General features: G+C 44.6%; 1 protein-coding gene across 5 annotated transcripts in view; it reads right to left on the reverse strand.

Annotated features, from left to right (window-relative positions):
- LOC118661375 (high density lipoprotein binding protein) overlaps nucleotides 1-24,897 on the reverse strand; it is an 81,716-nt gene that overhangs the window by 26,538 nt on the left and 30,281 nt on the right. For 3 of the 5 annotated variants that reach the window (XM_036319390.1, XM_036319389.1, XM_036319391.1), the window contains exons 2-6: nucleotides 11,258-11,322; nucleotides 9,844-9,956; nucleotides 7,724-7,881; nucleotides 6,183-6,398; nucleotides 10-216 (exon numbers count right to left, since the gene is read on the reverse strand). In XM_036319390.1, the coding sequence (XP_036175283.1) occupies nucleotides 10-216; nucleotides 6,183-6,398; nucleotides 7,724-7,881; nucleotides 9,844-9,919 (657 nt within the window). In that variant the 5' untranslated portion in view covers nucleotides 9,920-9,956; nucleotides 11,258-11,322. Of the gene's footprint in view, nucleotides 1-9; nucleotides 217-6,182; nucleotides 6,399-7,723; nucleotides 7,882-9,843; nucleotides 9,957-11,257; nucleotides 11,323-15,905; nucleotides 16,019-24,897 lie in introns of those variants that run through there. The other 2 variants (XR_004969315.1, XM_036319388.1) reach the window with 2 other exon arrangements.

A 24,897-nucleotide genomic window follows, 5' to 3' on the forward strand; every position in this document is an offset into this window, starting at 1 on the left:
TGGCCTTACCTGCTCGGCAGAGATGAGCAGGACTTCGTGGCGAGCTTTCTCGATGCCCTCTTTGGTGCCAGTGATTCTGATCTGGTTACTTGCATCATCTGGGCGTGGGATTTGAATTTTGGTTGCCGTTTTTAGCTCCAAGTCTTGTAGTTTCTCTCCATTTTTACCAATAACAAAGCGATGATGTTCTTTGGGAATGGCAACAGTTGCTGAGGCCTACAATAGGTAGAGAAACAAAGAAAATAAAAGTACTTGTAGGTTATGAAAAAGCACGTTCTTCCATAATATTCTCTCCAGTTAGAATGCAAGTCTCATCTGATTTTGCCTAGCCAACCCCCATTATCCTTTAGAATAGTCTCAGGTTAAACATCACCTTCTTGGGAATGCTTTCCCAGACCTCCTGACTAGGGTAAGTTCAAGTGTGGTATGACCCGGGCCACACTTTCAGCTATCACATTTAGAGATAATTCTTTATTCAACATCTTCTCGGCCCAGCTATAAGCCACCACTAAGACAGGGATATTCAAGTTCATCTGTCTTGCTTTCCATGTTGGTGACTCCTAACACCATACTGGGACATCGTAGGAGGCAGAGACGTACTGACAGACCAGATTCATTTCTGTTTCTGGAGTACTGGGCTACCTTTTTCAGACATAAACCCTATGTCTATTAATAAACTTTTCTACCTGTCTCTTTTACAAGCAAATAAAACAGACAACTCATCTGAGTAAAGAAAATGGAAACAATCTAAACCCTTCATCTCGTAAGTCAAACTGTCTGTCAGAAATCAACCAACTTCCTGAGGTCATGGAGAAACCTGGGAGGAAGATGGCTGTTTCTAGTCTTTCTAACTCTGTACAGAGAACAGCCAGCAACTTAAAAAGAAGCAAACCATTAAGGTTCCCACCACTGTCCCAGCAAAGTCACAGATTAGCCAGCTTCTCTTCTCCCCCAAGGCGTACAGTTTCACACAGAATATTCAACATTTACAACAGAAACCGTTAAATTGTATCACAGAGGCAATAGAAAAGGTCCTCACTTCACAACTAGCATAGAAATTAAGACCACTGGCTTCTACATTGTGATCAAATGAGGTTTAGTCCAAAAATGATTCAATGTTAGGAAATCCATTTATATAATTCAGCATATTGTTAGATCTATGAAGAGAAATAATCAAGTGATCATGTCCACAAAATTTAAATCCATGATAAAAATTTACAAGAAAATAGAAATCAATGGATATTCAGTTGACCCCCTTGAACACAGGTGTAAACTGCACAGATCAACTTATATGTGGATTTCTACTATATTTTTTAACATGACAAAATACATTTACCTCAGCCCCAAAGCTCTACTTAATGGGAAAGTGCTTGTTTAGGCCATGCACTGCCCGCACCCACTGGAGCAGGTCCCCACACAAGAGGGGCACAAGACTGCACAGGAAGAGCACCTGCCCACAAAGCCTCGAACCCTGGGAAACTGCTGCTTTATTACATTTTTCTTACTGTCTATAACAGGAAGGCAAAATTAGAATACAGTCAACAGCCTTTGTTTTTTATAACAACTGATTTTTATTTTTTAATTGAATTTAGAGAGAGGAAGGGTGAAAGAGGAAGGGAGAGAGGGAGATATCGATCAATTGCCTCCCACATGGACCCCGACTGAGGATCAAACCCCCAACCCACATATGTGCCCTGACCAGGAACTGAACCTGCTACCTTTTGATGTACAGGAGGACACTCCAACCAACGGAGCCACACCGACCAGGGCCAGAAGCCAACAGCTTTATCTTAACTAAAAACAACCGGGTTAGAAAACGTATGAAAAAGACCACCCTTTCCAATAGGCAAAAGAAAGGAAAAAGACAATAAAGTAGTTGGACTATAAGCCAGTAAAAGAGGTGGAATGTTAGGCATTAGCAATCAGAAAACATCCCTTAGGAGGTCTAATGCAACCGTGAGCAAAAGGCTGATTATAAAGTTTGCATGTAAACAAAAAAGAATACAACAGACAGGAAAACCCAAAAAAGAACAGTACGGGAGAGATGGGAAACACTGTACTGTATACACATGAAAGTATAAAACCATCAATACTAAATCAGGAGAACACTAGCAAAAGGTCAGAAGTGAAAACCCAGGAACATATCCAAGTTAATATGAACATTTAGAACTTGATATAAACAGCCACTCAAAATCAGTGGGGGGAAATTCCTTTAGGCCATGCACTGCCAGCACCACGGTACTGATTTAAAAAAAATATTGATGATGGGAAAGCCATATGGGAAAGAGTGAAACTGGATGTGTAGCCCACACCATTCACAATAAATTCCACACAGAACAGGAACTGGAATATAAGAACATCCTTAAATGCACCAGAGGAATACAATAAACATTCTTACAATACCTATGTGAAAAAAACTTTCCTAACAGTGACTCAAAATAACAAACTGTTCAATGAATTTCACTACACATTAATAAACTTTCACAAAGCAGAACACAAGATCAAACACAAATGGCAAACTGGGAAATATTATTTGTAACATATGACTGAGAAGGGTTTTTAGGAGCCCTAATACACTGAGCAAGATGCACAACTTTAACTTGATAGAAAAGGGCAAAAGAACAGACAGTGCACAGAGAAAAGCAAAAGGCCTTTGGATGTGGAAAGATGCTTAATCTTGTTCACCAAAACAATGCAAATAAGTTTACTCAGTCCTAACCAGTTTGGCTCAGTGGATAGAGCAGCGGCCGGAGGACTGAAGGGTCCTGGTTTGATTTTGGTCAAAGGTACGTACTTCAGTTAAAGGCTCGATCCTTGGCCCTGGTGGGGACATATGCAGGAGGCAACCAATTGATATGTCTCTCACATCAATGTTTCTCTTTGTCTCTACCCATCCCTTTCTCTCTCTCTAAAAATCAATGGAAAATATCCTTGGGTGAAGACTGCAAACAACAAAAAAGTTCACTCCACTGCCTTTCAGCCTGAAATATTCAAATACTGGCTGGGCCTGGCTTGGCCATGGGGAAGGAATGGAGTGCAAGGGTACAGCCTGGAGGAAGGGGACCTAGCTGTTATGGCAAAATCACACCTGCTGCTACTGCTGACCCATCACCTTCTTGGAAACCAACCCTGAGATATACTAGGTAAAATAGGAAATGGCATGTGCACAAGGTTTTCCTGTGACATGATTCATAACAACAGAAATTGGGAAGCTACTCAAATGCCCATCAATGGGAATGCCCGAATAATTCCCTGGGCACCACATCCCTTGGTTGTATGAAGAAGCGAGGAAGATCGCTATGTGCTAATATGCAGACACCTCCAAAAAATATGCAGGAAAAACAGGATGTAGGACAGAGTCTATGGCCAGCTACCTTTTGCTCCTATTCTCCAACCCAAATAGGAAGGATACACCAAAGACTAAGAATGTCACCCAGGCCTGGCGGGTGTGGCTCAATGGTTGAGCACTGACCTGTGAACCAGGAGGTCACTGGTTCAATTCCCGGTCTGGGCACATACCTGGGTTGTGGGCTTGATTCCCAGTAGAGGGCGTGCAGGAGGCAGCTGATTAAAGATTGTCCCTCATCATTGATGTTTCTACCTCTCTCTCCCTTCTCTGAAATAAAAAAATAAAAAATAAAAATAAAAGCCACCAAGCAGGTAGGGTGGGAGAAGGACGAAGAGTCTGGCTCTGCATGTACCTACCTGATCACACAGCTTTGACTGTGCAATCATCAAATGTTTAAGTTACTTTTTAAAAAATGTAACTTAGAAATTTTTTTAAAATTTTAGAGAGAGGGAGGGAGAGGGAGGAGGAGAAAGAGAGAGAGAGAGACATGGATCAGCTGCCTCCCACACACAACCTGACTGGTCATTGAACCCACAACCTGGGTATGTGCCCTGACCTGGTGACCTTTCAGTGCATGGGATGCTGCTCAACCAACTGAGCCACACCGGCCAGGGCTAAGTAACTTTTAAACATGGAAAATAAATAACAGAAAATGAACCCAACTACTTAATCAGGATGATAGCCTAACATAAACAGAGAGAAAAATGACTCCAAGTGATTACAAAATCCACAACCCTTCACCTTAATTAGAAGGCTCAGTAACTCAAGAAACTTCCCACTACAAACGTCAAGAATTCTTGGACAAACAGCCGACTTTGGGTCTGTGGAAAGACATGGTTAAGGTCAGTCCACACGTCTTTGTTAGAAATCAGGAAGTGAACGAAGGTGGGCGGTCCTGGCAGAAAACTGCAAGAAGCCAACAGGGAGGAGTCCAACCACTGGCCGAAGATGAGGCAACTTCAGCCTAAAGAACAATAAACACATCAAAAGTCCTGCCCTGGTCTGTATGACTTGGTTGAGTGTGTCCTCCTGTGCACCAAAAAAGTTGCAGGTTTGATTCTAGGTCAGGGCACATGCCTGGGTTGTGGGCTCAAACCCCAGTAGGGGGTATGCAGGTGGGAGCGTATCGATGTTTCCCTTTCACATTGATGTTTCTTTCTCTTTCCCTTCCTCCCTCTCTAAAATCAATAAAAAAAATTCTAATGACACTTAAAAAGAATTAATGATCACCAGTGAAGATGTGAGAGGGCCAATTCAGTCTAAAAATTAGGGGGAAGGAAAAGGACCTGCCTTTCCCACTCCAACAGCAGAGAAGCTCTTCACAGAGTACCTGCAGATGTGGGGTGGAGGTGGATGGGGATGGGATGAGAAAGCCATCTCCCTGATGGAGCCAGGCAGCCACCAGCAATGCGTGAGGCAAGGACAACACAGATGGATCAGGAGCTTTATAATGGATGAATTTGGCTGAAGACACCTCAGTCTACGGATCAATCTTGGACTCAACACCAAGTACACAGCACCACCCACAAGTTTTCTTGCCAAAAAAACAAGTTGAATGTGAAAATAACCAAGCCCCAAGACCTAACCACGAGTGTACAGAAAATAATGATGGATAGCGGAGCAAACCAGGCACCCACTTGTTCCCCCGCCCCCTCACCCCCAAAACCCAAGGGCATTAAGAAAAGGAGGGAGACGCACTGCTGAAGAATGAAAGGACTCAAGGCCTGACAAGCACACAGCAGGCTGTGAGTGGACAGTTACTTGAACACAATGATGAGGGAAGTCCATATATGCAGACTCAGTGGAATATGGATATGTTAAGAAATTACTATTAATAAGTGAGTTAAAAGCAAAGTGGTTATATAAAAAACACACAAAAGATTGAGGGGCACCACACTGTATTACTTAATTGGGGGGAGGGCAGGAGGTAATGAAATGGGCCAGGGACAAATGCTTTTCAGTGTCCCCTCTCCCACCCAGTATTCAATTGAAAATATTCAAATATTCACCAATTAGCAAGTAACAGCAAAAGTCAGAGGATACTACTCACCAGCCACAACGGGAAGCAATTTACACACAACATTTCCTACTTCCTGCACTTAATGATTTAACTCCCTGAATCTAGTGGGGTTAGGGACTGTCCCAGGCTCCATGTGGCCAAGTCAGTGCTCATCCTTCTGCTAACAAGCTAAGCCCCTGGCCTCTGTCCCATCGCCCCTCCTGCATCAGACTCCCATCTTCTCACCACGTGTTCTAGAATGGTCTCCCCTGTGAGCTCATGGCTCAGCAGCAGGTGGGAAGGCCTCTGAGAGTTCTAAATAAACCTACAAAGGCTCTACCTGTCATGAGACTGACAATTCTCCACGCAGAGTCTTGGTCTCTGAGCGACGCCCCTTGGGGAGAAATGCACTGCAGGTTACTTATTACAATGGTTTCCAAATAAGTCCTCATTCTGGTATTAGACTGTTCAGAACTATGAAACTGGTTTAAAACAAACTTCGAACTTGTAACCTCTCAAGTCTGGGCCTGAAAATGTGTACTTACAATGTTACTTGCTGATCCTGTGCCTTTTTTGCACTTGGAACTGCCCATCTACACTATGCCCCTGCTACGCCATCAGCTTCTTGTAAATGTCTCAAACTCTGGGAAACCCTTGAACTTTCAGTTCATTTACCCCAGTTCTATTACTGAATTAGTGGCGTTTCACTAAAAATGCCAGGAGGCTCCAAATGTTGCTGTCCCACCTCTGAACTATCAACCTGCTCTAGTGGTGGGAGAGCCTGAAGAAGTTCGAGTGTGCCCACTCGGGAGGACCAGGCCAGGGGACACTCACCTGGGTCTGCAGCCTAGCAACAATATCCTTCCGGGCTTTCATGACAGCGTCCAGCTTCCCAGAGACCATAATGGAGAGGCCCTGGTCTTTGGCGAGAGACAGTTCCAGGTGAGCTCCTGTCCTCTGCATGATCTCAAGGCAGATTTTTGCTTGTTCACCTTCTCCAAACTGGTTCATGTCCTTGTATTTTCTCTCCTCCAGGGGTACATGGAACACCTGCTCAGAAAAGGACCAATGGGGAAGTTGAGACAGCAAGAAGAGAAGCAAGGATATTTAAATGTCTAGGCACGGAATATTGTAGTCTGTCCACTAAGTGCCACTCCTCTACCCACTGAGGGAAGGCCCAGAGAGCAGTGAAGAGATAAGCAGGTGCCGAAGGTAATGAGGCCGACCTTCTAGTGAAGAAGCAACCACCCCCAACACAGTGAGTGCAGTGAAGTAAACAGACGGAGTTGAGAGGCTGGGTAGGGCAGAGGTAAGGGAGGTTCAGAGGATGTCCAGGAAGGACCTTCCTGAAGAGTCAAGACACAGCCGGCTCTGCTGGGAGGTAAGGACGAGTGGAAGAGAGAGGGCAAAGGCTTAACAAAGTCAGGTGTGAGAGCAATCTGAGCAGCAAAAAGGAAGGGGCCAGACCCCTCAAGCCACCTTGCATTGAGATGGTGTCAGCAGAAGGAGACATCTGACTGCCAACTCGGGTCCCCCAGCTGCTCTGTGGAGATGGGACTGAACATGACACACTAAGCTGTGCGTTAAAAAGATTGGGAGAGCCCTAGCTGGTTTGGCTCAGTGCATAGAGCGTCGGCCTGCGGACCGAAGGGTCCCGGGTTCGATTTTGGTCAAAGGGCATGTATCTCGGTTACAGGTTCCTTCCCAGCCTGGGCCCTGGTTGGGGCTCATGCAGGAGGCAACCAATTGATGTCTCTCACATAGGTATTTCTCTCTGTCTTTCCCTCTCTCCTCCACTCTCTCTTAAAAAAAAAAAAAGGAAAAATATCCTTGGGTGAGGATTAAAATAAAAAAGAATAATGACTAACTACAAAAAAAAAGAAAAGAAAAGAAAAGAAAAAGATTGGGAGACACCTATTGAAAGAAGATGATCAGATGCAGCTGGTTATGAGTCTGGATTTGGAGAGGTGCCCTCTCAGCACAGAGGTGGACAGGTGGCAATTACCCACTGTGACCCCACGAGTTCACAGACAGAAGGTAGGAGAGATGACTGCTTCAAGACAACAGGATACAAAGTAGATAAGATAGACAGGTCTTATTGGAGGTACTGATGGGGAAGGGTGAAAGGCAGGGGCAGTTTCAGGAGTTGGGAGAAGAGACGGAATTGCAGTAGGCTGAAGAACAGAAGGAGACCCATTCCTTCTGGGTGCTGGGGACATAGGTTAGCATGAGGGCAGTGTACTCCATGGAGCAGCCCTGGGGTGGGGATGGGCTAAACCTGAAGGCCTATTCCCTCTGCACCTCCCCAAGCACTCTAATCAGATACTCCTTCTTCCTCCTGGGAAGGGCAGGTAAAGAAAGAGTGGCATTCCTACCTGAGTGATGACAGAAGCCTTGATGGGCCGGATCTTGTTACCCCAGGCGCCTGCAGGTTCCTGGGCGCTTTCCAAGCAAGCTGCTTTCTCAGGGAGTGGGGGGAAGGCATCCTTGTAGGTTGGAGGGTCACTCTCTTCTTCTGAATTTAAAGTGGCAACTGGACCAGCCAACACAGAGTAAGAGGAAGCACATTGTTTTCAGTATCAGAAGAAAAAACACTTGGGAGGTTTTAATGTCAAAAAGAGAACACTAATTGCTCAAGTGACAGTGACCTGTCTCATTCAGTGATGGGAAAGGGCCCCAAGAGGTTGCCAGGCCCAGCACCCCCAGGTCCAACATGTGAACTGTAGAGGCCAAGTTGATGTGAACCTGATGGCAAGACCCCTGCCCTGGCAGCTTCCCTGTGAAGGATCAGCTCAGACACCGGGCACCCCACCCTTCCCGTGATGAGGTGAGCCCCTTGAAGGCAGGCCTTGCCCTCACAGTCTTCTAATCCTGTATTTTTTTTCTTTTAAATCATAATTAGGGCAATGCCTGGCACAGAGCTGGCCCTCAAATTTGCAGAATAAAGTAACGCTGCTGCCAGGCATGGCCTGTCATGTACAACGTTGACAAGAACTCTGGCAGGGACTCCTCACCCTTCTCAGAGAGCAGCAAGCCCTGGAAATCAGGGTCCCTCATCATTACCCACTTCCATCCTCCATCCTCACCATTCACACTCCTGTCCCAATAGCCACAGCTCCATGAAAGCGGGAGTGTGATTATTTGGAATCAGCCTATATGCAAGGCCAAGCACAGCGTCTGGCAATAGGAGGGCCTGATAAAACTCGCTGTGGATGGGTGTGTGCACAGAGCAGTGAGATAACCTTTGGGTTCACACAGGCCTATATCCAACTGTGGGTTCACCACTTCTGTCCATGTGGCTAAGCTATACCCAAACACCAATAAAGACACAGTGCTTGGGTTCTGTCACTACCTTGCATCTGTCACTCATCTAGAAAGGGATATGATGTGTACTCCATAGGGCTGCTGGGTCATTTAGAAAGACCCAGCACTACAGGCACTCAGAATCAAAGCGAGGAAGTGTCCAGGTCTCCACAACCCAGAGAGGATCACTTGAAAGGTGGCACAAGTGACTGACAAAATGAATTTTTAATTTTAATTACTTTAACTTAAGAACCAATATCCGATTCATTTATAGAAAACTTAAGAATGTTTGGAACAACTTGGAATAGAATAGCCTACTCTTTCAAATGAAAATTTTATAAAATCAAATACAGATGCCGAAACCGGTTTGGCTCAGTGGATAGAGCGTCGGCCTGCGGACTCAAGGGTCCCGGGTTCGATTCCGGTCAAGGGCATGTACCTGGGTTGCGGGCACATCCCCAGTGGGAGATGTGCAGGAGGCAGCTGATCGATGTTTCTCTCTCATCGATGTTTCTAACTCTCCACTGAGCCAAACCGGTTTCGGCAATGTTTCTAACTATCTCTCTCCCTTCCTCTCTGTAAAAAAATCAATAAAATATATTAAAAAAAAAAAAATCAAATACAGATGAAGGGTTTTAGATAAACATTTGGTGTGCAAATCAAGCTGTCCTGATGTTGTAAATGGAGACCAGATTCTGAAGAAAATAACGTCAAGTATCATTTTTTTCTTTCTACATTAAGAGATATTGAAATGACAATGTTTTAGACATATTCCTCCAGATGAGTGTTCTTGGTCATGGCCAGCTGCTTTAAGGAACTGAGAAGCCAGGGAGGGCCCAGCCTTCACCCCGCTGGTGGGCTCCGGACAGTGCTCTGGGGTGCTCCACAGCCCCGATTTAGTTCAACACAACTGGGAACAGCAATTTTGAAAAAAGAATCATATTAATTAACAATGGTCAAATTCATCGGCTTTCCAGAAAGTTGTCCACATTTTAAATCTCATTGAGTCCAGATTCACCTATTACTCCTGGCTAGTTCCTTCCTGCACAGAAGGGTAGTGCAAAACCAAGTGCACAAGACAGGTGGGCCCTGACCCTACCCCACAACTAGTGTCAAATGCACTTCTACAGATTTCAAAAGGGCTTGGAGGGAACGCTGTCTGAAAAGTTAAGAGTGTGTACAAAGCTGTCACCTTTGATCTGTTGCGGAACCAGCCCACTTCGGTGTTCAGCAAAGCTCTCTTGGGTCAAAACTGCAACCGAGCTCATGGTTGATGGGGTGCCCACACACAATCCTGGTGAGGCACTGGAGTGGGGAATGAGGAGAGAGAAGAAAGTCAGGCACAGACAGCTCTCCATATCCACGAGACTGTAAAGCTTTCAACCAAGAATTAATTCTCTTTTACTAACAAACTATACCTTACTTTCCTCACTTACAACCTCTAATGTCTTACAAACTCTCACCAAGTGAAGAAAAGAAAAATGCAAATAAAGGAGGGTCCTTGGACAACTGTCCCTTCAAAAGTTGCCCTGTAGTTGAACAGATGGAGGCTCTGGCTGAGAGGGATCAACACCAGAATGCCAGGGCTCACAGATACAGTCTGCACTGCAACTACTAGGGCCAACTAGAACCCACCACGCTGTGACCCAGCAACACAGATCAACATCTGGAAGGTTCTCCGGACAGCAGTCTCAGTTATTCTGTCTCTCTGTTCACCAAGTTACCTCCTGATGCTTATAATACAATGTACCACATGACAGTTGCTACCAAAAAGCCAATCAAGCAGCAGAGGCAAGGCTCTCATCCAGGGCTCAGTCACCTGAACAGCACTGCAATGCTAAGGGGGCTGGCTGGGGGGCGGGAAGAGCAGCCTTACAACACCCTGTGGCAACAATGTAGTAGCAAAAGGCAGCAAGGACTGCCCAGATGGGCTAAGTGCCTTTAACATATGCCGATTGGTTATTCTCCAACATCCTATCGCCCAGGTGTGGGAGGGGACTTGCAGCAGGTAGAACCTGGTACAAGGGCACCTCAATTAGGGCAGGAACTGGAACCCACTCCCAAGCCACAGTACTCAGTGGGATTCCATGGGACTCTAGCTCTCAAAGCCAGGGCTCCTCTATTTGGAAAACAGGGCTTATAAGACACCGAGGCCAGGGGTGTTAGCTTCTTCCCCCAACTCTAGGTGAGCCCCATGCTAATATAATGAGGAAGAACCCCCCTCTTCACACAATTATGTACCAAGTGTCTTATACCACCTTGGCAAAAAAAAGTATAAGAAGGCCAAGTAATTTAATTAGAAGAGTGAGTTTTTACATAACTTTAATAATTTAGACCTCTCCCCAAGTTCAAGAAAATTAAGCTCAGCATTAAAGAGAAGCAATATGCAAACTCAGATAATCCTGAGCAAACATAATTCACATTTAAGAAAAAAGATTAAAATGGATGGATGCCAGACGATACATCTGAAGGGCACACGTGCACACACTGCTCAGGCAGGACCTGATTCTCTCTCAAGAACCACTAGAAACTTAAGGATGAAATGTACTGGAAGGAAGTACACACACAGCCCAAGGACAGGAAGCATTCAGACAGGACAAACTTACCAGCAAAACGGTCAGTAGCCAGAAAGTCCGTCCTGAGGCCACCTCTGTCAGCCTGCCAGCTTTTGCTGGTATGGAACAGGAAGGAAGAGGGAACAGGAGAAAACCAGAGAAAAGTTACTTATCTGCACTGTTCAAACCAGACCCTTTTACCTCCCAACCAAAAAAAGTCAAAATAGTATTTAAACTTTCCCAATATTTAGGCATTTTTCTTGGGGGGAAAAAAGGAAGCTCTGCTCTTAGACCATTAGCTCCAAACAAAACATATTGCAGTAAAACCTGAACCATCTTTTAGAGCAGTGATCGCCAACCTTTTGGACCTCACGGACCACCAGTTGGCGACCGCTGTATTAGAGGACAAGTTTTCCAGGGACCTTGAGGGAGTGATCCCATAGAGCCAAAACTTTTTTTAAGTGTAACCATTTTGAAGTAAAATCCTCACAAAATTGATGGTTTGTTCTCCTGCATGGTTACGTACCTTTTCCCTATACTCCTCCTAATCTGAATACTGAGCCAGATGAAAAAAAGGTTCTGATATTATGCTATGACATAGAATGTGGACCTTGGGGCCCCCTGAGCTTTTAAGGGTAACTGAGAGTTACTGTCTTTAAAAGTCCTTTGCTCCCTTCTAATCCATGAGGTTTTAGAAACCAGGCCAGGAAACAGCAGGGTTGGAAGGAACTTTGCAAGGCCATCTGGGGAGAGTCAAGAACTACTCTATGAATTAAGAGGGTATGGGTCACCCTGCCTTGGGGGACTTTGGGATAGTGAGGCTGCCAGGTCAGTTACTGCCACTTTAGGCAAAATACCATATGCTGGACAAGGTACGATAAGCTAGCTAGACTAAATAACAAAGCTCAGTCACGGGTCATTAGTGGGAGAATCAACAACAGTAACCTAATTGAAGAATAATGCCCCCATTAATACGCACCGCTCAGGAGCTAGGAAGACAGCTCATGGCAATCTGAGATGCAGCAGACTAGATTTAAAAGGGTCTCATCGTCCCAAATGGGATACAGACCAGTGGCACTTCAAGATTTTAGAAATCCCTGAATGCAAGGCTTGGGCAACCACATGGGGAAAGTTCTATGACCCATAGGCCAGAGCCTCTGTGGGGCCCCAGTCCCACCCTACACACAGATGCATCCTGAGACCAAGGAAGAAAGTGGAGACAAACTGACTAAGACTATTTACTTAGGAATTTGTCTCCAACTAATTCTAATCTGCAAGTTTTAAAGATTACGGTGAGGAATAAAGAAAGCCTTTCCATTAAGTCATAGTATCAGAGCAGCACATCCACCCAGGTCTGACAGTTAGGAAGGGCAAGCACTCTGTGGGATTCCCAGTGTACATGTAGCCAGTCCAGAAGTAAGATGGAGGTGTTCCAGGTCCAAACACTGACAATGAAGCCAGGACCCTGGTGTCCAACTGACCCTCCTTTCTCAGAATTCCCACTGCAGCTGCACACACTCTTGCCAGGTGACCTTCTACCTGAACAACATCCCACCCGGGGTTGTCCCAGGCACCAACATAAATTCTTAAGATATACACACATCCACTTCTTTTTAAAAAAAATACGTTTTTATTGATTTTTAGAGAGAGAGGAAGGGAGAGAGATAGAGAGAGAAACATCGATGAGAAACATCTTTGACTGGCTGCCTCTTGTACGCTCCCTACTGGGGATCGAGCCTGCAACCCGGGCATGTGCCCGACCGGAAACTGAACAGTGAGTGACCTCTTGGTTCCTGGGTTTGATGCTCAACCACTGAGCCACATTGGGTGGGCAACATTCATCTCTGAACAAGTCAGGTTCACACACATAACCATAACAATAGCCACTCCCTCTCCTCTGTGCTCCCATGGACTAGTCTTCCATCTTTCCTGGACAAGGCAAGTCTTCATGTCCCAGTGACAGGCACACAACAGGCCCATGGAGCTCAGTCACTATCCATGTCCACTCCAGCCACAGATCTGTGACCAGCCAATCCCCACTATGCACTTGGTATCACACAGAAAATGGGACAAATTCCTGAGGATCTCTTCTGATATTACTTACACACCTTTCAAAAATCAACTCCAGCTAGCCCTTCTATTGGACTCAAGAAAGAAGCACTGCTGCAACAGATCCTAATGTGCTGCAGTCTCTAACGCCCCCACATGTGCACAGGCCCTCAGGCAGCTGAGAACAGAGTGGACCTCCAGAAAACTCCAGACTGGTCTGACAGGACACACTAGGTCTCCCATCTTCAAATTTCAAATGGCAGTTTGAATCTGAAATGTCACAGCTAAACAGATTATGTGAATGGATTTAAATTAAGCAATAGATTTAACACCTAAGGTTCTGATATCATCAAATAAGGCTATCATTTTTCTTCTAAATTTCTCAAAACTCCCACCTTTAAAGATTCCACTTTAAGTATGTATCTAATGACCCCCATGTAAATTAGATCTCAGCCCCACCTGAGGCTCTGAGGTAAAGCCTTACAAAAGGCTAGTACCAACCTTACCCACTGGCTCCAGCTGCGCCTTCACAGACAACCCCCGACAGACTTACTCCTGCTCACAGATGTCTTTTCCACCTCACAAGTGTGAACACGGCTGCAGGTGGTCTCCACTCTAGCTCCTTCACTTGCTATCTTAAGTTCCCAGGAGACCTTAGACAGGCCCAAAGAACAGAGACCAGACATCTACTATCACAATTTCTCAGTTAATCTAATAATTGTGCTCAAATCAGGATTGAAAGGGACCTTAGACATTACTCTATTGCAGTCTTTGAACACCACCAGAGACAGGAACCACATGGCCTTTCAAGGGAGCCACACTCTACTTCTGTTCCACTGTGTAGCTGTCAGAACAGTCCGCCTTATGTTGTGCTAAACCTACAACCTCTCTCCCCGTTCTGGCCAGAGAACAAGCCCACTCTTCCCTACTACACTCTAGATGTGTGAGGCTGTGCCCCTACTTCAGTGGTTCCCAAGACGGCCCCAATCCCTTCATCACTGTGGTGGCTCTCAACTACTTTCCCTGCACTAAGCATTCAGGTCCACCCATACAAATCTCAAACTATTCTCAACCTGGACTTCGAGTGTTCCTCAGGGTAAATGTCCAGATCAAAAAAAAAAAAAAAAGCCACATCTCAAATGATAAGTATGCAGCAAACAGAACTAGAAAAGAAGGGTGGGTGAAGCCCAGACTCTTCTCTTCCTCTCAGGGAACATCAAGCGCTCTTGACTCCCCCCCCCCTCCCCCCACGTGGGAGAAATGTATAGATTACACCTGAAACTTGTTTTTAAAAAGCACACACAACAGGAAAATCTTTAAGAATTGTACTTTTTTGCTTTTAAAAACAAAGCATAAGTTGATTCCTTGTGATGTTTTGCCAATTACATATTCAAAAGGATAAATCTTTGCAAAGAAAACTCACAGTAACAGTCCAGAAAGAATGTTACCTCCAACTAATGATAATCTCGCACTTTACATAGAGATAGGACTGAGTATGGAGAGTATCAAAACCTACAGATGAAACCCAGGGCTTCTCCCCTCTTCTTCCAAAATTAAAATTTACTTTCATCCCACAGCAAACTTGCAAGGGAAGTTTTTTTAAAGTACTTCTCAGGATCCATAAACCAAACTTGATAAACATAATATCCCCACAGGCCGAAAAAAATCAGCAAGCCTGTTTCAGATCAACCGGAGGAGCAGGGAGCAGAGGCGGGCATGCGTGTGTTCCGCCAAGTTCTGGAAGTCTGCACCATCCCGCAGGAGGAACTTTCGCAGATGCCACCTCAGCACGGCCCTCCCACAGGCCACGCGAGCCCGCGGGCGGGGACAGGCTTAAAGGGGCAGGAGCTCGCTCGGCCTCCTCGCCTTCCATCCAAATTCGGTATTTTTCCGTAAGGTATTTTTCGTTCGGGACCCTGGGGCACATCCAAGTTGCACTCCAGCCCGAGGAGGGCGCAGGCCCAGCCCTGACCCCGTAGGCGGGTGGGCTGGCGGCAGGTGAAGGTGCAACTGGACTACCAGGCCCCTCCCGCTGTCCCAGGCACCGGCTACCCTTGCGGGACAGACATCTGTGAACCAGCCCCCCTCTTGGGGGAGGAGCGCTCCTCTTGTGGGGGGTGGGAGGGGGGATAAGGGGCACGGCCCAGACGCCCACGTCACCGACCTGGGCCCAGGTCGGCCGCACCTCACCCTGCACCCGGGTTGTGGGGGTGGGTAGTGCAGAGGGAATACGACCCTGTTTAGGGGTAGAGGGCTGGGAGGGGCGCTCTCACCTCGGCACGGGCGAGGCCGGCGGACGCTGGACTCGGGAAAGTTTCTTACTCTTCCCTAGCCAACGCCGCGGCCCATGCGCAATGGTGACACGTAGCCGGCCACCCCCCCCCCCTCCCGCTTGGCCAGCCGGCCAGAGAGGAGGGGGCGCCCGTGGCTGGGGCGTGAAGAAGGGTACTGACTGAGGGGCCGGGGTGGGGGAGACGGAAGGCGACCCCGGCCCCTCCCCCGCTTGCCAGCCCCGGCGCTCCACGTCGGCAGCCAGCCCGGACACCCGGCCCCGCCCCCGGTACCCAACTTCCCCACACAGCCTGGGGCGCCAGCTGCTCTGGGCCCGCGCCCCGCGCCTACTCTGCCACTCTCCCGCTCGCTCACTCACTCGCTGTGCGGTGCGCTCGCCGCCCGCCCGCTCCAAGAATGCCAGTGCTCCGCGCCGCTCCGAGGCCGGCGCACGGGCCCCGGCTGCTATATAGGGCGGCGGCTCCAATCCCGCAGAGACACGTCAGATCGTGGCGCCCCGCCCCCCCTCGCGCGGGGCCCCGCCCCCGCTCGGCGCACAGGTCAGGGCGCCTGAGTCCTGCCCAACTCCAGACCGCAGAGACCTGCAGGGCCAACCAGAGAAGGGGCAAAAAAGAGCTGCCGCTCTGTCCCCCACCCAAAAGAAACGAGCAGCTTTGAGAGACAACACATAGCAAATTAAATACTACCCCAACCAGTTCCAACTTTCAGTAGCTGATGACAAGCTGCTTTAGCCTAACAACACTCCCCTGGGAACACAAGCCATGCCTCCAAAGTTTGGAGCACAAATTTTCATTCCCTCACTCAAGGGGGAGAGAGGGTATTCCTGCATGAATTACGGAGTGCACCATGTATACTTGAGCACAGAACCATCCCACATGGGGTGAGACACAGGGGCACATGGGCCTTTGGGAACAGAGAGGTCAGGTGGGAACAGTCAGTTCAGGACTTGGTCAGCACAGCCTATAGTCACCATAGGGAGGTTGCTCAGGATAATAGGAGGCTGGTGGGGAGCTTCCAGCAAACAGCAGAGGCACTGACCAAATGTACTTTTTAGTGGCACACTGTCAAAGTACATAGAGAAGGAGGTGGGCAGGAGGCTACTGCAGTTGTTCAGTCTAAAGATGACTGGCTTTCCATTATGGCTGGCAATGGTAGCTAACTAAATGGCCAGATTTGGAAGGCAACACCAAGTTGTCTTACCTGGATGTGGGCATGATTAAAAGTCAAGAATGGCATAGGGGTTCTATAGCTGCCCTCAGGGAAAAGGGGGAGTGTGATGTAAAAAATCAGGACTTCATGATTTAACATGTGAGATGTCCCACTAGATGACCAAGTAGGAATGTCAAGTAGGCAACTGTATGTGCAAGCTGAAGACCAGGGAAGAAGCCCAGCACAGTGAGCAAAAATACCATGGCCCCTCATGACATCACCGTGGGAGAGATGGAAGACAGAGAAAAACCCGCCACTCCAAGCCAAGGACATCATCAAAGAGGTGCCCGAAGTCACTAGGAAGGTACCTGGACAGGGGCACTTCCTCTTTAAGCTCCAAGGAACTCTTAAGCACCCCTTCCTGTATTATTACTGCCGTTTGTAGGTAGTCTTTCCACAGGGATTACCAAACCAGCAACTCAGACAGGTGTGTTTTGTTACTGTTTATTTTGAAGATCCAGCACTGGACTGAGGGATGAGGAAGGAGGAAGAAGAGAGGGATTCGGGAACAGTCATTAGGTTTGCTATCAAAGAAATTCCAATGAAGCTAGGAAGTTGCCACAGGCAGAAACTCTCACAATACCTAGTGCACAGGAGGCCTTAAAAGAGTTGATTAAGAAACTTATTATTAACAAAAAATAAAATCTAATGTTAAATTGGTGCCACAAACCATCCCAGGTGCCTTGGTGCTGACAATTATGACCAGCTTTTCTTCCCAGCAAGGTTTAGTGCAGTGAACAGTTTGTAGAGGCAAATTCTAAGATGTCTGGATCCCGCAACACTCACACCAGATAATGTGCAAATCATTTGCTCAAAAGACGAACATTGGTCTATGTGACTTTAGGTTTCAGCCCTCAAGGGAATAGGGAAGAAGCTTTGAGCCTGCTCAAGGTAAAAGGTTAGACTAGGCCACCATCCCTACCCCCACTTAAAGCCATGATCTACAAAAAGACCAACCCTCAACAGAAGACAGGTGCTAAAAAAGAAGAAAAACCTACAAGCACAGCCCTAGCTCGTTTTGCTCAGTGGATAGAGTGTCGGCCTACAGACTGAAGGGTCCTGGGTTCAATTCCGGTCAAGGGCACATGCCTAGGTTGCGGTCTCAATCATCATTGATGTTTCTATCTCTCTCTCTCTCTCTCTCTCCCTCCTCTCCCTTCCTCTCTGAAATCAATACAAAAAAAAAACACAAAAAACAAAACAAAACAAAACAAAAACTCCTTTAAAAAACAAACAAAAAAAACCCTATAAGCACAGAGATATTACAGGATGCTTTCTGACCAGCCTGCGCACTGGGAGATGGGAGCACCTCTGAGCACTAGCAACCATGGACTAGTCAATAAAATTCAGGGCTCAAACTCCTACAATCATATCTGTCCAAGAACACCTAGGTTAAACGTAGAAAATAAAACAGAAAGAAATCCTGCTCAGGAGGGAATAAACCTCACACCAGGCTGCAAAGGATACCTACACTGCAGAGAGGCTAAAAGCCCAAAATTCAAAAAATAAGACTGAAATAGGATTAGACTCGAAAACTTCAAAGGACAGAACTATCTGATTGAGACTATAGAAAAATGTTAGTGATTGGAGACATAAGACATAAAGGCAACATTAATAAATCTGAAGGTGGGACAAATGAAGAGGTTAAGAAGCATAGACAAAAGGACATTCCACATAAGTCTAATAGTAATTCCAAAAAGAAATACAAAGAACAGAGAAAAGAAGACTAAAGAAAATCCTAAAATGTAAAGACACAACATTCCCTTCTTTCCCCAAAAGAGACAGAACAGGTGGCTAGCAGCATAATTTAAATGAACCCACACCAAAGCACACTAGAGTGAAACCTCAGAATGCCAAAAGAGTAGACCTATTACTGTCAATAGCTAGCTGCTGAGTTAACTGTTAAAGGATATATTTCATGCTCTAGCTGGTTCAGCTCAGTGGATAGAGTACTGGCCTGCGGACTGAAAAGTACTGGGTTCGATTCCTGATCAAGGCATATCTCGGTTCAGGCTTGATCCCTGGCCCTGATGCCAGAGGCAACCAATCGATGTGTCTTTCTCAGATCGATGTTTCTCTCTCTGTCTCTCCCCCTCCCTTCCACTGTCTCTAAAAATCAATTGAAAAATATCTTTGGGTGAGGATTAACAAAATAAAATAAATAAAAGGATATATTTCAGCAAGAATAAAGTGAAAGTCAGAGACTTGCAAGAATAATATTGATAAAGAAACCAGTAACCTAGGTAAAATGAAACAAGTAGTGACCATCCTATATAATAAAAGAGAAACATGTAAATTGACCATCCCTCCGCTACACTCACCAGCCAATCAGGCGTGAGTATGCAAATTAACCCAGCAAAGATGGCAGGTTAATTTGCATACACAGCCGCAGAGTGGGAGAGCCAGCAGAGAGTGGAGCATCTTGGGGAAATTGGCTCCCCAAGCCACCAGACAGAGAGCAGAGAGGGAGAGCTGGCAGCTTGGAGGACTTGGCAGAGTGGGAGGCCATGGGACGGAGATGGAGCAGAAAGGGAAAACCAAGATTGCGGGAACACCAGGAATTCTGGGAATAGTAGTTTTGGTGGCAGCCCCAGGACCGGAAGCCCAGAGCGCAGGGAGCACCAGGAATGCTGGGAATCGTAGTTCTGGTGGCAGACAGATCTCCTAGACACTAGGCAGCTGTTCTCAACCTGTGGGTCGCGACCCCTTTGGCGGTCGAATGACCCTTTCACAGGAGTCGCCTAAGACCATCCTGCATATCAGATACTTATATTATGATTCATAACAGTAGCAAGATTACAGTTATGAAGTAGCAACAAAAATACTTTTATGGTTGGGTCACAATATGAGGAACTGTATTTAAAGGGCCAGAAGGTTGAGAACCACTGCACTAGAGCAAAGTGAGCCTGGAGCAAGTTACTGTTGCGGTGGGGGATGGAGGGAAAGCAAAGATTAGAGACATAAGTAAAATCAGAGTGTCTAGGAAAAATTAAAGGGAAGATATCCTAAAACTTCCAGGAAATCTCCACCCATGAAGCAAAGAAAAAAAAAAGCCTCTATTATTCTGTGAGCAACAAACCAAACTGAGTTGGGGTCTCAGACAATTCGCTCATATGATTGCAAAGACAGACAGAAACTCCCGAATTGGAGAGGGCTCCCCTGAAGGCTCCCAGATTAGAGAGGGTGCAGGTCGGGCTGAGGGACCCCCACACCCCTCAATGCACGAATGTCATGCACCAAGCCTCTAGTATACTAATAACAACAACAACAACAACAATAAATAGTTAAAATATAAGATAGAATTAAGATTCTAGGCAACAATAAAATATAAGGTAGGAGGGGAAAATTGAAGTTATAATATTTTAAGATCATTATATTATTTGAGAAGTTAAAAATATTAATTTTAGCTCTTGTTAAATGAATGATAAAAATTTAAAGATAGTCTGGCCAGCATGGCTCAGTAGTTGAGCATCGACCTATGAACCAGGAGGTCACAGTTCGATTCCCTGTCAGGGCATATGCGCCCATGAGGTGGGCATGATCCCCCCAGTATGTGGTGTGCAGTAGGTGGCTGGTCAATGATTCTCTCATCATTGGTGCTTCTATCTCTCTCTCGATCTTCCTTCTCTCTGAAATAAATACAAATATATATATATTTTTAATTTAAAGATAATCTAGTAAAAATAGTTTTTAACTTTCAAACTAAAAACCATACCCATGCAAATGGAAGTTGTTGGCAATGTCCTATCTTAGATTAGCTATTAAGTTCAGAGGTATTCATACAATAAATGTTATAACTTAGCAGTTATGATGTTCTGTAATGCTAATTACTAAAGAGAGGGAAAAAAGAAAACAAAATAAGAAGAGAGAAGCAATTTAAAAGCCAATTCAAAACAAAAATGATGGCAGAGATGAATCCAATATGGCAATAATCTAATGTTAACACACTAAACCTGGCCTGTTACAAAATCCAGCTATAAGCTATTTAAGAATCCTAAAACATTAAGACACAGAGTCTGAAAGTAAAGGGATGGAAGATGGACTCCAAGCAGATACTAACCAAAGAAAGTTGGGCTAGCTGTATTACTTTCACATGAAACAGACTAGGGTAGAAAGCATTATTAAGAACAAAGAAGGCCAAGAGTAAAAGATTCAATCAACTCTGATTATGTGTGTATCTGATAGTATAGCTTTAAAAACATAGAAAGTAAAAACTGAAGTTTACTAGAAATTGATATATCCAAGTTACAGGGGAAGACTGACTCAACTCTTGGTAACAGATTACAAAGATTAAAATGATACAGAAAATTAAAACAATGTAATTACTAAACTTACTCTATTGGATTTATGTAATTCTTTGCCTAATGATTAGAAGTGACATATTCTTTTCAAGCATACATGGAACTTTTATAAAAATTGGCCACAAGCTGAGGGGGGAAAAAAAAAACAAATGGCAAAAAAATTTAGTATCACAACATTCTCTGACCACAATACAATTAATTACAAGTCAAGTAAAAATTTTAAGAAGCCTGTAAATTTTAAAACTTGCTCCTATTTAGCTCATGGGCCAAAGAAAAAATCTGAAAATATTTAGAATCCAGAAAATATTTAGAATAAAGCAGTTTATATCCAAACTTTTGGAATAAGGCCAGATTGTTAGTTACATAGAGACAAGTTTATAGCCTTAAGCTACCATATTAGTGAAAAGGGAAAAGCACAAATTAATTGGCTGATCATTTTCTCCTAAAAGTAGAAAAACCACAGAATAAACCCAAAGAAAATAGAAATAAAGATATGAAATTAATAAAAAAAAAATACATACTAGAGAGAATAAACACAACCTTACATCTGAGTCATAAAAAGAAAACCTAGCTAGATCTCTGGTAAAAATGATGAATGAAAAAAAAGAGAACATGTGTAAGTAGGCAATATTAAGAATTTAGAGGAGGTTAAAACTACAGCTACAATAGAGATTTTGAGAAATCTTGTAAGAATTCTACTGAGAAAAATATGTATTATAAAAAACTTGGAAAAAAAAAGACAAAAACAAAACAAAACAAAAAAAAAAACTTGGAAACAGATGAAATAGGCAATTTCTAGAAAAATAAGTTCCCGCCCTAGCTGGTTTGGCTCAGTGGATAGAGTATTGCCTACGGACCCAAGGGTCCCAGGTTTGATTCCGGTCAAGGGTACATGCCTGGGTTGCAGGCTCCATTCAATGTGCAGGAAACAGCCAATCAACGATCCCCTCTCATCACTGGTGTTTCTATCTCTCTCTTCCTCTCCATTCCTCTCTGAAATCAATAAAAATAGGGAAAGAAGAAAAAGAAAAGAAAAATACGTTCCCTAAATTGAGTCTGTTTAGAAATGTAATTTTTTAAAAAATATATTTTATTGATTTTTTACGAAGAGGAAGGGAGAGAGTTAGAAACATCAATGAGAGAGAAACATTGATCAGCTGCCTCCTACACACCCCCTACTGGGGATGTGCCCACAACCAAGGTACATGCCCTTGACCAGAATCAAACCTGGGACCCTTCAATCCACAGGCCGACGCTTTATCCACTGAGCCAAACAGGTCAGGGCTAGAAATGTAAATATTAAATAAACAAGCCTCTCCAATCTTTGAAGAAACAGAAATTACCTTCCTACCTTACCTACAAACTCAGGAAACTCTAATACCTCCCAGACCAAGATAACAGGAGAAAAGAATATGTGAATTTCACCTAGGAGCTTAAAAGCAAAAGCGTAACATAATCTAGCCAAATGATTCAGAAATGTAAAAAATTATCATGATAAAGTCAAGTTCATTATAATAATGCAAAGGGGTACACTATCCTATATAATAAAAGCCTAATATGCGAAGTGTCCGGTCAGCCAGTCAGCTGTTCAACCAATCAAAGCATAATATGCTAATGATATGCTAAAGTCGCTCAACTGCTCTCTATGATGTGCACTGACCACTAGGAGGCAGACAGTTGATCAGTCTACCAGTTGTTATGATGTACACTGACCACCAGGGGGCAGACACTCAGACCAATAGGTTAGCTTGCTGCTGGGGTCTGGCCAATTGGGACTGAGCAAGACAGGCCAGACATACCCTGGAGCCCTCCTGTGATCCCTCACTGGCTGGCCAACCTCCCGTGTCCCTCCCCAGCCCTGATTGTGCACCGTGGGGTCCCTTGGCCTGGCCTGCACCCTCTCGCAATCTGGGACACCTAAGGGGATGTTGAGAGCTGGTTTTGACCCGATCCTGCAGGCCAGGCCGAGGGACCCCACTGGTGCATGAATTCATGCACTGGGCCTCTAGTTAGAAAAATAAAGTAATTCAACATACTATTAGCACTGGAGCAAGAAGATTTGATAATCTCAAAACATTCAAATAAAAAAATTTGATATGATTTACTCATTCCTGATAAAACCAGGAATACAGGGCCACTTTCCTCAGCAGAATTCACATCAGGGTCATGAAGAAGACAGGCTGCAATAAGAGACCAAGTATTGTGTCTATACAAACCTACACTAGAGATTCTAACCAGAGCAGCAAGGCAAGAAAAAGAAAGGTATGAGGCTTGGAAAGAGCAAAACTGCCATTATTTAGACAACACAACTATCTGAGCAACTGCACAAGATCCAGGGAATCTGTCAACACACCACCAGAACTAGAGTCCAACAACATCAGTACACAAAATTAATTATGTTCCAAACACCAGCAACAAACTATTAGAAATAAACTAAAAAAATAGCCTGTATTGAAGAACATTATTAAAAAACTTTATAAAATGCATAAAAGACCTAAAAACTGGAGAAGTGCCATGTTTACCTACATAGAAGACAATCATAAAGATTGCAATCCTCCCCAATTAGATTAGAATTGCAAAGCAAATGCAGCTTAAATTCCAAAAGGGTTGTGCCCGTTCATGTGTGTATGGAATTTTACAATCAGATTTTATACAATTTTTATTTTTAAAAACTTATTTCTATATACATTTTAAAAATAGTGCATTGTAAAAGAATATATATAGACACAAAGTTTTTAGAATATTTACATATACAACTTTATACAACAAATTTTATACAAAAAATCAAGGACCATTGAACAGCCAATACAATGCTTGAGGAAAACAAGATGGGAAGGAGGACTTGCACTCCTCAACATCAAGATTTTCAACTATAGTAATTCAGGCAGTGTGCTGGTGCAGGGACAGGCACACAGGCTGAGAAGGCCCCTGGCATGGACATCATAATAGAGAGATATCATTTTCATCAGAGGTGGCCTTGTGGATAGACTATACAATCAATGTCTCTCTCTCTCTCTCTCTCTCTCTCTCTCTCTCTCTCTCTCTCTCTCTCGGAAAAGTGATTATTCAAATCAGGAAAAAAACCTTTGTCCTTCACACCACTCACAAGGCCCATTAAGGTTTAATATGCAAATACCATGAGATAACAAGCCCACTTCTAGACACAGACCTTAGGAAGAAGCTCTCCCATATGAGTACCATATTTTTTCCGTGTATAAGACACACCCATGTATAAGACTTTTCCAATCCAAAATTAAGGAAATCAATATTTTAAACATTTTGCTGGTTTTCCTCTTTAAGGCCTTCTTTTTTGGCATCTTAAGGAGTTGTTCTTCCTGTTTTCTCCACTGTCTGATCATACACTCAGTGGGAGGAGGTCCAAATTGTCTCTCTGCAGCTCTATTTCCATGCTCTTTTGCATAGGTGATTACATTCAGTTTGAATTTTGCAGAGTAAGACAATTGCTTACCAGTATTTTATCTTTTTTTTGACAGCTTTATGGGCTCAGAACGCTCAGGTCCCTGTAGTTTCTGCGCACACTCCACTTCCACCTCCAATTACGGCATCAGCTGACATCAGTAATAATAAGGCTCAGTGATTGGAGGAAGCCTGTTTGACAAGGTATGGGCCAGCTACGCACCCACACGGCTCCCTCCTCGGCTGACTTCCATGTATAAGCCGCCCCTCGATTTTAGAAAAAAATAGAGTCTTATACATGGAAAAATACAATAAAAGGAGACATACACAAGAATGGTAATCACAGCACCATTAGCCACAACTTTAACAACCTGCCAATGGATTATCATATGTAGAAAAACTGAGGTGCATAATTTATGCTAC

Source organism: Myotis myotis, unplaced genomic scaffold (genome assembly GCF_014108235.1).
Source record: "Myotis myotis isolate mMyoMyo1 unplaced genomic scaffold, mMyoMyo1.p scaffold_m19_p_8, whole genome shotgun sequence".
NCBI lineage: Eukaryota > Metazoa > Chordata > Mammalia > Chiroptera > Vespertilionidae > Myotis > Myotis myotis.